The sequence below is a fragment of the Rhinichthys klamathensis genome, unplaced genomic scaffold, assembly GCF_029890125.1.
Source record: "Rhinichthys klamathensis goyatoka isolate OS25496 unplaced genomic scaffold, OSU_Roscu_1.1 h1tg000229l_1, whole genome shotgun sequence".
Classification (NCBI taxonomy): Eukaryota; Metazoa; Chordata; class Actinopteri; order Cypriniformes; family Leuciscidae; genus Rhinichthys; species Rhinichthys klamathensis.
The window spans coordinates 1,628,565-1,642,885 of record NW_026606753.1 but is presented as its reverse complement, the minus strand read 5'-3'; the positions used below and the strand labels follow the sequence as shown (position 1 = coordinate 1,642,885).

Below are 14,321 nucleotides of genomic sequence, written 5' to 3'. Positions count from 1 at the left end.
AAGCAGCACTCATATTTTAAAAAACTGTACTTCAACATAACACAGTTGAAATGAACAAGCATTAATTATTTTCAACAAACTTAGAAACTACTGGTACAGGTATCAATATCTCTCTGTGTGTGTGTGTGTGTGTAGTGTTTTCATACATTTACGTGTAGTCATGATGTTGCAAATTGATAGGACATTACAAAATGTGCTTAAACGTGCATTTATTAGCCATTGACCATTTTTCATATTTACAGCATACAAAAATGTGCCCTGTGAAAAAGTGGCCACTGATAAAACCAAAATGCAAACAAAAAAATCTTCTGAATTGAAATGAACTAGAATACTTTATACAGAAACATGCATGCTTTTGCTATTAGAATTTTTTTCATAAACAATTTTACCTTACTTCAAACTAACTCTAAACTGTGATTCATTTCCTTGAATTGACCTTTGATGTGCACCTCAATTCATTATCCTAGCACCAGTGAAGCTCAGTTTCTCTATCAACATGTGTCCGAACAGTCAGTATGGTTATCGGGTGCATCTCTGAGCAGCCAAGGGTTAACACAACACCTTCTCCGCTTACACACCGGGAGAATTTTTACCATCGTTTATCCATTTATGCTGACAAATCAATCTTGAAGTTTGCCTTAGACTAGACAAGGTTCAAATTTCAAGGGTGGGGCACTCCTGAGAATTTACACCGCACTCTTCGCAATGTATATAGCTCACAGCTTTGTCTCGAACCTGCAGAACTGAGAACAAAATGTAAAACAAACTGATGCAAGCGAATAAAGCTTGATTGTGCAGTGTTGAACAAATCAAACAATCACTAGATCCAAGAGGCTGGGAATTTTTGGTCAATTAATATAGTCAAAGTCCTCTGGTATTCCAAAAGCTTTGTCCAAGCTGGTGTTCTCGAAGCCAAACTTCTTCTTTGCCCAGGATTTGATTGCAAAAACATTATCTGGAAAAGAATGAATGTGAAACATGACACACATATGACACAAAAAACAATTCAGATGAATTATGAATACTATTCAGTCATTGTGCAACAAACTCAGAAATTGAATTTTTAATGGGCCCTTTTCACAGACTGTGATGACGCCTTTCCAAATCTTTAACAGTTTTTCATATTTTAATAAAAAAAAAAAATAATATACATTTATAATGCTATAGTTTTGTGTTAGCAAAAATAATTAATGCTCACAATGCATTAATGTATTACAATCGTTTCTAATACAACGGCTGAGGGAGTGACATCTTTCACTCTTCTGACTTGCTGTAATCAATCTCTCAATATTTTTTCCATCCTTTGGAAAGTCATGGCAACGCTATCACAGAGTTTTTCTTTTGCTATTGGAGCAAATGGGAATACAAAAATTATATTTGCCGTCTCGCATTTACCACTATAGAAGTTTACACAATTATAACGACATCCGGTTCTGAAAACCCTGGGAATGTGAAAAGGGTCCACTGTGCAAACAGCAAGACAGTTAAGTGTAATTATACATTTGAAGAGAACAGGCACTGATTTTGCCTTTTAATACAGAGATTTTACATTTCAATAAGAAGTTGCTTTCACTATTTGAAATGCTCATAATTCAGTTAAATCATATATTGCATTAAATCTACTGATAGTATCAGGTTTGTTTTAGGGATAAGCTAACAGTAAATCATTTCCGCATACAAACCATTCCATCTATGAGATCACTCAGTAATATAGTAAAACCTACATGTGTTTGCGATTCCCTAGTGTACAGTGTACATTGTACAGTGTTTGACTCTTGGCTGAAATCTGATCTATTAAATGTAAACAAAACATTAAACCCTTCCCATTTCGCATGCCTGCTGTTTTCCGAAACATGCCCGCACCAAAAGTCTTCGTACACTGCTCATCTGTGACCACTTTTGTAGTTATGTTTGCAGAGTGCATAAAGGAATCTCCATCCTGAAGTTAAGTGGTATGCGTGTCTGTGTCTGCTGCATTCCAGAAAAATCATGCCTGGGAATAACCAAGGGTTTGTACTGCACAGCAGTCAGGAGTTACAAAAACACGCAAGTTCATTTTATCCACGGTATCAAAATCAACAACACTTCTGCATCAAACCAATATTTAAGGAACGCCCAATTGTGATCACCTTCGCAAGCAGACAAGATGGTCGGTCGTATTTCAAAACACTGCACGTGATATTTTATTTCATTAGACAAAGAACAACTATTCTGAGACAACTATATGTGCTAGAATAATAAATAATATAGGTGCAGATCTAAGGCTGGACTGATCTTAGACAGATCTGACAAAACTGGATTGTCAGGATTGTCTGTGGCCTACATTTCAGAACCTGTGGATGCATCACATGACTTGACATGAGGCATGTGTGAGGCATGCAAATGACTTACCTGTCCACCTAGACACGGCCTCTTTTGCTGTAATGTTGGCCTTACCTAGAAAAAGGATGAACATGTTAGCAAGGCCATACTCTTCAGGTTACATTGTGAAATTCATAATTAAAAAAAAAAATCCCCCTTTTAATCAGTTTTTCTTTTTTGATAAAAAATATCCTTTAAATGTAGTCAATTTTTGACAATGTCATATTCATTAATTCCAGTCTATATATACATATATATATACTACCGTTCAAAAGTTTGGGGTCGGTACGATTTTAAATACTTTTAAAAGAATTCTCTTCTGCTAACCATGGCTGCGCTTATTTGGTAAAAATACAACAAAAATCAGTTATAGTATTAAATATTATTCCAGTGTAAATCAGCTGTTTTCTGTGTGAATATATAGTAAAGTGTAATTTATTCCTGTGATCAAAGCTGAATTTTCAGCATCACCAGTGTCAGTGTCTTCAGTGTCAAATGATCCTTCACAAATCAGTATAATATGAGGATTTGATGCTCAAGAAACATTTATTATTATTATCAATGTTGAAACAGTTGTTGGTCTGTCAGTTGTACAGTTTTTTTTTTTTTTTTTTAGGATTCTTTGATGAATAGGAAGTTCAAAAGAACAGCATTTGTTTGAAATAGAATCTTTTGTAACATTATAAATGTCTTTACTGTCCTTGATAAATAAAAGTATTGATTTCTTTCCTCCAAAAAATAAAAATAAAATTCTCACTGACCCCAAACTTTTGAACGGTAGTGTATATATATATATATGGTGCGGCTCAGTGGGTCCTCGTTTCGAGTCCCTGCTGAGTCCTTTCTGTTTGCATGTTCTCTCTGTGTCTGTGTGGGTTTCCTTCGGGTGCTCAGGTTTCCCCACAATCCAAAAAAACATGCAGTATAGGTGAATTGAAGACTCTAAATTGACCGTAGGTGTAAATGCGTGTGTGTGATTCCCAAGCCATGCAAATGGCCTGGCAACTTACCCCGGAAAAAATCATTGCCAAGAAAATTCATGGACAGTTTCTCACGTAGGAGAAGAGATGGCTATAGAATGACCAAGAGTCAGATTTGACTGTTAGCTATATATATATATATATATATACACACATATATAATTTGAACATCAACATTTAATAAAAACCTATTTTTAGTTGACAACATAAAATTAGTGAAAAAAGTGAAACAAAACAAAAACAAACATATTGTCTACTCTATTGTATATACACTCACCGGCCACTTTATTAGGTACACCTGTCCAACTGCTCGTTAACACTTAATTTCTAAGCAGCCAATCACATGGCGGCAACTCAGTGCATTTAGGCATGTAGACATGGTCAAGACAATCTCCTGCAGTTCAAACCGAGCATCAGTATGGGGAAGAAAGTTGATTTGAGTGACTTTGAACGTGGCATGATTGTTGGTGCCAGAAGGGCTGGTCTGAGTATTTCAGAAACTGCTAATCTACTGGGATTTTCACGCACAACCATCTCTAGGGTTTACAGAGAATGGTCCGAAAAAGAAAAAACATCCAGTGAGCGGCAGTTCTGTGGGCGGAAATGCCTTGTTGATGCCAGAGGTCAGAGGAGAATGGCCAGACTGGTTCGAGCTGATAGAAGGGCAACAGTGACTGAAATAACCACTCGTTACAACCGAGGTATGCAGCAAAGCATTTGTGAAGCCACAACACGCACAACCTTGAGGCGGATGGGCTACAACAGCAGAAGACTCCACCGGGTACCACTCATCTCCACTACAAATAGGAAAAAGAGGCTACAATTTGCAAGAGCTCACCAAAATTGAACAGTTGAAGACTGGAAAAATGTTGCCTGGTCTGATGAGTCTCGATTTCTGTTGAGACATTCAGATGTTAGAGTCAGAATTTGGCGTAAACAGAATGAGAACATGGAACCATCATGCCTTGTTACCACTGTGCAGGCTGGTGGTGGTGGTGTAATGGTGTGGGGGATGTTTTCCTGGCACACTTTAGGCCCCTTAGTGCCAATTGGGCATCGTTTAAATGCCACGGCCTACCTGAGCATTGTTTCTGACCATGTCCATCCCTTTATGGCCACCATGTACCCATCCTCTGATGGCTACTTCCACCATGTCACAAAGCTCTAATCATTTCAAATTGGTTTCTTGAACATGACAATGAGTTCACTGTACTAAAATGGCCTCCACAGTCACCAGATCTCAACCCAATAGAGCATCTTTGGGATGTGGTGGAACGGGAGATTCGCATCATGGATGTGCAGCCGACAAATCTGCGGCAACTGTGTGATGCCATCATGTCAATATGGACCAAACTCCCTGAGGAATGCTTCCAGCACCTTGTTGAATCTATGCCACGAAGAATTGAGGCAGTTCTGAAGGCAAAAGGGGGTCCAACCCGTTACTAGCATGGGGTACCTAATAAAGTGGCCGGTGAGTGTATATTACTGGTCAAAAGTTTGTAAACATTACAGTGTCACATGATCACGTTGTGTATATGCCTGTGTGATAAGATTATTTAAAACAATCATATTCTTTTTAGATTTTGTAATTTTCATCTTTAAATAATACTAAATTATCTCAACGAGGTTTTTTGTCTCGTCTTCATTATCATTGGCGAAATGAAACTCTTCTCTAACAGACGTGTTTGTCAGTAAATTCGTTGATGACATTGACAACATCTTATCTGCTAGATGCAGTTGGTGTCTTGTTAAACTTTCGACTTTGCAGATCCTACATGTGATTTGTGAAACTGAACTCAAAGTGCAGGAGATGATTGTACATCACGCTAGCTAGTCTCTCTTCCATAGAGTCCATAGATTTTCTTCTTAGACAGTTAGAAGAGCCACTTTGATATGTACTCCATCATACTGAATGTGCTGCCCATGCCACTTCAATTTCAGAGCTAGATTAACAAATGCTCAAAAGCCATTCCGAGGCTTTGGGTCAAATTCAATCTGGAAAAAAGGCAGATAAATCTTCAGTCTTAATGCCTTGTGTTCTCCCTGTGCATATTGTCTTGACAGGAGCAGATGCACGACGCTGCAGAACAACAGGGCAATAGAACAGGTCAGGTGGTGAATGTAAATAAATATAAAGGCTTAAATAAATATAAGAGCTCTCAAAAGTCACAACACTGGGGAGTGGGGATATAATAAACCCTTTCCATACAAAATAACACGGGGGTTGGAAACTGAAAATAAGAACTCGGGGAGAAAAAATAGCTTAATTTTAAAAAAAAAAGAAAGAAAAAAAAAGTTATATAATGCGCTGACAATGTTTCCTGCACTACTACTGAATATAGAGGAGGAAACATACAGCAAAGGAATCCAGTGAATCCAAAACTGAGCACAGCAGTCCTTTCCTAAAATAATGACTCTTTCAAGCTGGTTTATTTTACTGAATCAAACCCATACAGCACAACCAGTCCAGTCTGTTGTTTTAAAGGGGTGGATGATTATGATTTCACTTTTTTAACTTTAGTTAGTGTGTAATATTGCTGTTTAAGCATAAACAACATCTGCAAAGTTACAACGCTCAAAGATCAAAGCAAAGGGAGATATTTGCTTTTAAAGAAATTGCTTTTTAAGGACTACAACAAACAGCTGGTAGGGACTACACAACATTATGTACATTTTACATAAACCCCGCCCCCGGGAACACGATTTATAGATTATCATGACAAAATATGCTGATCAATGACTAGAAGATAACTACACATATGCTACGTAAATTCATCAACTAACCATTCAGAAATGTTATCTACATGTTGTCACTTCTTCTCGAGTCTCTCCATCTTTGTCTGATTCCGGTTTGAACATAAAAGGCTAAAAGTTTTTGAAATTTTCAGGACACAAGCTGTTGTAGCTCTTCCCCCTGTGCTGGGAGCAGCAGCTTTGCATTTAAAGGGACACAAAAACTGTGCGTGTTTTCTCACCCTCAAAAAGTGACAAATTTAACATGCTATATAAAAATATCTGTGAGGTATTTGGAGCTAAAACTTCACAATCACACTCTGGGGACATCAGAGACTTATTTTACATCTTGTGAAAAGGGCATACCATCCCTTTAATGAATCAAAACCATCGAGCGCAAAAAGTCTGTTTGATTTATGTATTATTGAAATGCACTCATCATTTAGCAATTGAACAGAATTTAATTTGAAGAACAGAATTTGAACAGAAAACTAAAAGAAGGATTTATAATCTGAGTATCATGCTTGTTATTCAATGAAAGGCACTAATACATTTGCTTTTATTAGCACATCTACAAAATGTAATGACAGCGCTGCCATGTTCAGCACCTCAGAATTAATCAGGGTTAAGTGTAGCGCTCAAGGCTCAATCTCAGCAGCCCTCTGGTACTGACTCAACGTCCCCTGGGTGTCCCAACTGGGACTCATACCAGTAACCTTTTGATAACTTGCGTGGAGCCCTCGTTCACTAAAGCGGAGAAAAAAATAAAACCTTTAAAATCAATTAAGTTTCCCTTGAATATAAATAACTGTGAAATCTCTTTTCCAATGCGGTGAAGATTAATACATAATCTAAACAATAACAGGGTGATTAGCACTTATTATTGTCACCATGAAGGAGTTTATTTTGTGAAAACAACAAACTGACTTAAAGGGATAGTTCACCCCAAAATGAAAAATCTGTCAGTACCTAATTACTCACCCTCATGTTGTTCCAACCCCGTAAGACTTTCGTTCATCTTCGGAACACAAATTAAGATATTTTTGATTAAATCTGAGAGCTGGATCACTCCTCCATAGGCTTCTAAGACTTGCCGGCCCAGAAAAGTTCGTTATCGTTAAAATAGTCCGAGTGACTACAGTGGCTCAATCTTAAGTTTATCAAGTGACGAGAATACTTTTTGTGCACAAAAAATCAAACAAAAATAACGACTTTATTCAACTATTCATTTCCTTCCCTGTGGGCCTCGAGATTTCACGTAGTGTAACTGCACAGCGCTTCTGGTTGTACGTCACACGCATCACACACATGACCAGCATTGGCCAATAATGAGTCTACGTGTGACGTACAACACAGAAGCGCTGCGCAGTTCCACTACGTGAACTAACTCGAGGCCAATCCCTTTCAATCCCTTAGAAGCCTATGGGGGAGTGATCCAGCTCTCAGATTTAATCAAAAATATCTTAATTTCTGTTCTGAAGATGAACGAAAGTCTTACGGGGTTGGAACAACATGAGGGTGAGTAATTACTGACAGAATTTTTCATTTTGGGCTGAACTAACCCTTTAAGATGCGTTTTGGTCGATCGGATCACAAGTACATAAGGGAGACACATCCTCTTTTACACCTGTTGTTTTAATCCGTCTCTTTTGACTTCTGTCCTGATTTCTTCGAGGAGAGGGTCTATGGGCGGGTAAATGTATGGGTTTTTTCAGATCTTTCGAACTATTGAACAAAATAAGCTCGCATATTTTACATATTGAACATGCCCGGAGACAATGGAAAAACATGGAGAGCAGCAGCTTTCATTTCAGACCATGCTGAATAGGGATGCAACAATACAGTTAGCCCACGGTTCAATACATACCTCGGTTTTTTAACCACGGTTTTCGGTTCGGTTCTGATGGCTTGACACATAAGAGTGTTTTTTTTTGTTATTCTATGCTTAGCCAATAGGAACAGTAAGAGGTTAAGGAGGAAACAAATAAAAACGATTTATTGCAATACTCCACTAGCCACTAGTTCCTAGTGTATAATAATATAAAATTAACACTGACATTTCACAGCTCCTGGTAGCCGATGTACAAACTGGGGAACACATAAATTCCTAAATTTTGAAAATAAACATACATGTGAAGTTGGTAAACATAAATTGACCATTTCAAATAAACATACTTGCACTTCAGTAAACATAAATAAACCATCTTAATTAAACTTAACAGTACTCCAGTAGGCTACAGTGTCCTTCATTCAGAATGTAAAGTGCAATTTCACTTAGGTCAGCTATCTATTCCTGTATTTTGAGGTTTCCGTTTGAGTAGGCTACACGTGTAAAACAATGCTTGCACAGTCATTTTTTAGTTTACCGTTTTTTTTCTTCCTCTGTATTATACTCAACGGCAAAACCGAAATGTCCCCACACCACGGATTTGAAAGACGCCGGCGCTTCCTCGTACTGTAGCCTCACTTCACCGCCGCTTACCATGTTAAAGTGTGGAATGATGGTTAAGCCGCGCGTCCCCTAACTTACTCGCGGCCGTCGTGGGGAGGAGTTTCCTCATCTCAGCTCGTAGACACACACAAACAGTCAATTCAGAGAGAAATAAAATGCACATAAATTATTTAAACGTAAAACCGAAAAAACGCAATTCACAAGCGCGTATTGAACTGTGTATGTCGTACCGAACGGTTCAATATTATATTGAGAATTGTGGCATCCCTAATGCTGAACACAGTGAGTGCGTGTTAGAAATCAGGAATGGTGAGAGAACCTTGTGCTTGGTATGTTTTTCGTCTCTTCAAACCAAACTTGTACTTGCAAAGATGTATTGCCCACTTGTTAGAATCAGCCTTTGTGCACAGCCGGCCATTTACTCTCCCAGGTTCTGGAAACAGTCCACCAAAAAATGCACAGTGCACAGTCGAACATTTTAGTTGTACGGTTTTGGAACAGTGTTGTAAATAAAGCTTAAGTACTGTTTTCTAATTGTGTCCTCTTTTGGAAGGCCAAAGAAAGTACCGGTAGTTTGGCTTTCGCAACGAAAAACACATTGTCTCCTCAACATGGCGGCGTCGGCGACAACAATAATACAGTGAGAATAAATGTTACACCTTCTTTCTTGGCATATACATTTGGGCGGTGTTATAAAACTCTGCCCCCACAGACTGACGTAGATTTGTGGGGGTGTGTTTAAACGAAGCGTTTTAGGAAGGCATGGCTGAGCCTTAACTTTTTTTTTTTATTTATTTTTTTGACACTTTGAGCTTTGTAACTCTGCAGATCTTATACTTGCACTAACATCTATATAACACACTAAAGAAAAAGGAAAACAAGAAAATCGCATCATATGACCCCTTTAAACATATTTTTAGAAAACGGCACCTCAGAGAGACGCAATAGTTCAGACTGTCTGTAAGCCAATTTTAAATGTAAATAAAAAAAATATACACATAACAACAAATCCCCAGAGGCAGAGAAAGCATTGAGTATTTCAGCAGAGAATACTGACATTTTCACAGCATTTAGACTGGAGGGGTTGTTAGAGAGACTGCAGGGATGGGGTGATGAACGCAGTGGATGATGTAAAGAGAGGTTACAAATGATATTTTCTCTCAAGAGACATGAGTAATTATCTCCACCAGCGCCTGCGAGAGATGATTACTCATGGCGATGGGTCAGGAATATTATAACAAGGCATTGAACATTTGTGTAGAACTTTAGCTGTGTTTTGGTTTCAGTGTATCTACAGTATTTAAAATCAAATTTAATACTTTTTAAGACCGGCACAAATACAATTAATACCACATGTTCTATACAGAACAAGACCATATAATCTCAAAATAAATCTCAGAAAAGCATCTCAGATTCTTTTAATTCATTAAACAGGCTGCGACACACATTCAACTAACTTAAAACAGCTTTTTAGCAAAACTAGTTTTAAAATACTCAAGACTGTTTCATGTGTCCTGAAATTGATGCAAGAGTCAATACGGCAAGTTGTATTTGAATGAAATGAGAGAGCGCGTGATACATGGATGTGCTGTGTTATAATGCGTTGCCGTTGACGACAGTCATTATAAGAAAGGAAATGCCACAGAATAGAATCTTGCTTTAAAAAGTGCATAGAGCTGCTTATTTTATTTGTTGTTTGTAGATTTATTAAATATAAAACTTTTAAAAATGTTTTCAGTGTGAGCGTAAGTTCTTTTTGAACACTTTCATCTCATTTTAACAAAACCGTGATAATATTGATAATCGCGATAATTTTGGTCACTATAATCGTGATATGAAATTTTCATACCGTCCCATCCCTAACGAACTCATCTTCGCAGTAGTGAACGCACCTATATAGAGAAATGCACACTTCATACGAATTAGCCTACATAAACAGAGAGCAGCCCATTTCTTTTCGTTTTGAATTGTTTTGTTTAAAAGTAGACATTTCAAGCTTTCTATAGATATATTTCCCAGGTCTGTGAGGCAAGTAGCTTATATGCTGAGTTTCGGTTCATTTATGAGACGAGCTCCAGTTCACGCGCCGGCGCCTCCGTGTCCTGATTATATTGTCTGCTATATTTCCTTCTTATTTATTAAATCCAGGCAATTGGTTGATGAAACATTGATTAAAATTAAGATACAATTTATACAAAACGAAATTCACTTTCCCCATGTTTTTGGGGAAAACAAAACAAAACAAAACAAAAGCCTTTGTTTTGTAGAAAGGCTTTCTACAAAACAAAACTTAAGTGGTCAAAATCATATATGACACATGATGTGTACATGCATGTGTGGGTGCATGTGGGGGAGGGGTGCGATTTTCGAATAATAATCGAATAATACCCAGCGATCTTCGAATATTATTTTTGCTTGAAATGCCCATCTATAATAAATATTGAATGTGTCAAATTATGTTTTTAGTCTTTCCATCCTATGACAGAAAATCTCAAGCGATTAGATTTAATTGCCAGATTCAGCTTTTTGTGTAACAAAAATGCCAATAATATCTAGAAAAAAAGATTGTAGGCATAATGTGGAACTTTTAATTATAAACAAGCCTAAAAACCAGGAGTCTTAATGTAAAATGTCTGCAACAGTAGATCATAAGCAATCACATGGCATAAATCATGAATCATGAAACCAGCAGCCTGTAGAATGTACAACGGTGTTATTTTTAATTCGATATGTTCAGCCCTCACATTTAATTCAATCGAAGCCTTTTGAAGTTTAATAATGAGATTAGGTCATTTCACGATTTTTGATAAAATGACAATTAAAGGGATAGTTCTCCCAAAAATAAAAATTAGCCCATTATTTACTCACCCTCAAGTCATCCTAGGTGTATATGACATTCTTCTTTCAGACGAATACAATCGGAGTTATAGTACAAAATGTCCTGTCTCCTCCAAGCTTTATAATGGCAGTGAATGGCTTTATATATTTATATAAGTCCATCAAAGGGCATCCATTCATGATAAAAGTGCTCCACGCGGCTTTGAGGGGTTAATAAAGGCCTTCTGAAATGAAGCGATGTGTTTGTGTAAGAAAAATATCCATATTTAAAACTTTATCGACTAAAATAACTAGCTTCTGGCAGACGGCCGTACGCATGTTGACTCACGCTGCTCTGACATTTCTCTTTAAAAATTGTCGTTTTAGACTTCTAATTCATGACTGGTGTTTTGTTTTGCCCTATCCTCTGCGCTTCCGCGTTCGTCATTACGTTGTGCGTCAGGTCAAGGTTTACTCTTCCGCCGTAAATCAATGCGTACAGCCGTCTGCCGGAAGCTAGTTATTTTAGTCGATAAAGTTTTAAATATGGATATTTTTCTTACACGAACGTATCGTTTCACTTCAGAAGGCCTTTATTAACCCCCGGAGACGCGTGGAGCACTTTTATCATGGATGGATGCCCTTGATGGACTTTTGATGGAAAAATATACCCATCTAAATCACTCCCACTATAAAGCTTGGAAGAGCCAGGACATTTTTTAAAGGGGTCATGAACTGCATTGTTTTATTGTTTCATAATGTTTCCTGGGGTGCATGTATACTGTTAGTATGAATTTTACTTCAAAAATTGTCGTAATTTAGAAATAAAAGGCATTTTTCCTACCCTGATTTTAGCCTCTGATTTGAATGCTCTATTTGAAGGGGCGTGTCTGCTGAGAGACTTCAGTGAAATACCTAGTATTACATATGGAACACTTTTTTTACAGTCTATGGTGGAACTCTTTAGAAAACTTTTAGCATGTTTTTACCATTTCTACCATTACAGCTCTCAATATTACCTACTTGTGAAAAGTGATGATTATAGCATTACAATTAGATCTATGGCATTATATTTAGATCGTGGCATTAAAGGTTGCAGTGATGAGTATAGCCGATCACTGACGAGACATGTATGCAGCAATCTCGTGATTGCAACTCGATTTCTGCACACTAACGAATTCACATAGTTATAAATTTCATCATAACTATCAGTGTAAACACATGGTTAATAAGAGATTTGTTGATTATTACGGGAGTTTGGGTGTGAGTCCAGAACTCAGTCACTGACAAACACTGATAAACACGCTGTTTGACAGCTCCAGTGCGCTGTTTGATTGACAGCTACAGCTATTGTAAATGGAGCATTCTTTGATCGCTTTCTAGGGATGCACGATATAGGATTTTGGCCGATATTCGATATGCCGATATTTTCAGACTAATTTTGCCCGATGCCGATACCGATACCGATATATTTGTGTGTTTTTTTTAAGTGCAAAAAAAGCTTATTAAAGCTTCTATTAAAGTTCTCAGTCAAGAGCAGTGAGTGATTTCCTCTTTGTGTTTTGTTGTTTTATTAACATTAACGAGATAGTTCTCCCCAAAATTTAAATTGTCATCATTTACTCTCTCAAGTTTCTTTCTTCTGTTGAAATTATACAAGTTATTTGGAAGAATGTGGCTAACCAAACAGTTGCTGTACTTCAGTGACTTCCATAGTATATTTAAGCACAAGAAAGAAATGAATACAGGTTTGGAACAACATTAGAGTGAGTAAATAATGACAGAATTTTTATTTCTGGGTGCAGTATCTCTTTAAGGACAAGCGGCAGCATATTATACTGTCTCTTTAAACTGCACGCGACGCGTCTAATATACACGCATTTGACAAGCAGATTTTCTCTGTTTGCTTTCACGTTAGACATAACCAACTTTGTTTATGTAAACCGTGTGTGTATTTGACAGTATCAGCCCAATAAGACTCGAAAGATTAGTCCAGTATGCAGACTCTGTGACAGGCTTTTAGTTCCTGTGAGCGTCGGGTGTAACGCGCTCAGAAAAGCGGATGTTAGAACAGCGCATCAGCACGTGAATGATATGTTTACCTAGCAAGACTTTGACGCACATGCAAATAATGAACTTTTGTGAATTGCGGTGTCCCGTGACCGTGAGTGTAACTCTACCTCTGCGTTTACATGTGATGTGATGTGAATGTACGTCGTGTTGTACAGTATGTTGAGATGAAGGCGCCAGAATTGAACTGATAGAATGCACGATACTATGATTTTTCTTCAAAAGCAGATCCTGGAGACATTTTAATCGTCCACGATCAAAAACCGTGAGACGCACACCCCTAGTTGGAAGTTTAAGTTGCTGGCGCTCATGCTTCGTTCGCGTCACGTGCGCATAGGAAACACGCCACCCTATCGGCAAGGCTCATCGGCAGAAATATTCATATCGGCCAATGCCGATGATGGTCATTTTAAGCTTTTATCGGCCGATACCGATGTTGTCCCGATATCATCGTGGATCCCTATCGCTTTCTATTTATAATTCAATAATTTTAAATAACAGATTATTTACACCCTACTAAGAGAAAAATGTGAAGTTGACCGTTTAGTCACTGGTTTGATTTACTTGCGCCGAGTTTGCGGACTGATTTACCAAAAAATCCGGTGAAATACAAATAAATAATGTTTAACTGAGTCATTCACATTGTTGAAAATAAATATCCACATTCCTAGCATTAGGATCCTTTTGAAGGTAATGTTATTTTTTAGTACAGTGAGTGACCCTGTGCTCTTCTCTCTTCCTCATCTCACTAACGCCACTGGGCGGAGCCAAAATTGATTACGAGCCAAAGCACTACCTTATTACGTCATAAACAGGCACATTCCAGGACGAGTCGTTCGCTGGGCCTGGTAACAATAAAAGCTGATTTTGGACTAACAAGGAAGTTTTCGGTTCTGAAACGTTCAGGA

The 14,321-nt window shown here is 37.8% G+C and overlaps 1 protein-coding gene across 1 annotated transcript in view; it reads right to left on the bottom strand.

Annotated features, from left to right (window-relative positions):
• Positions 1–192: 192 nt before the first annotated feature.
• Positions 193–14,321, bottom strand: part of mnd1 (meiotic nuclear divisions 1 homolog (S. cerevisiae)) — a 29,594-nt gene continuing 15,465 nt past the window's right edge. Inside the window, exons 7-8 of the mRNA XM_056265169.1 lie at positions 2,392–2,436; positions 193–955 (exon numbers count right to left, since the gene is read on the bottom strand). Of these exons, the coding sequence (XP_056121144.1) occupies positions 849–955; positions 2,392–2,436 (152 nt within the window). The 3' untranslated portion in view covers positions 193–848. The remainder of the gene's footprint in view (positions 956–2,391; positions 2,437–14,321) is intronic.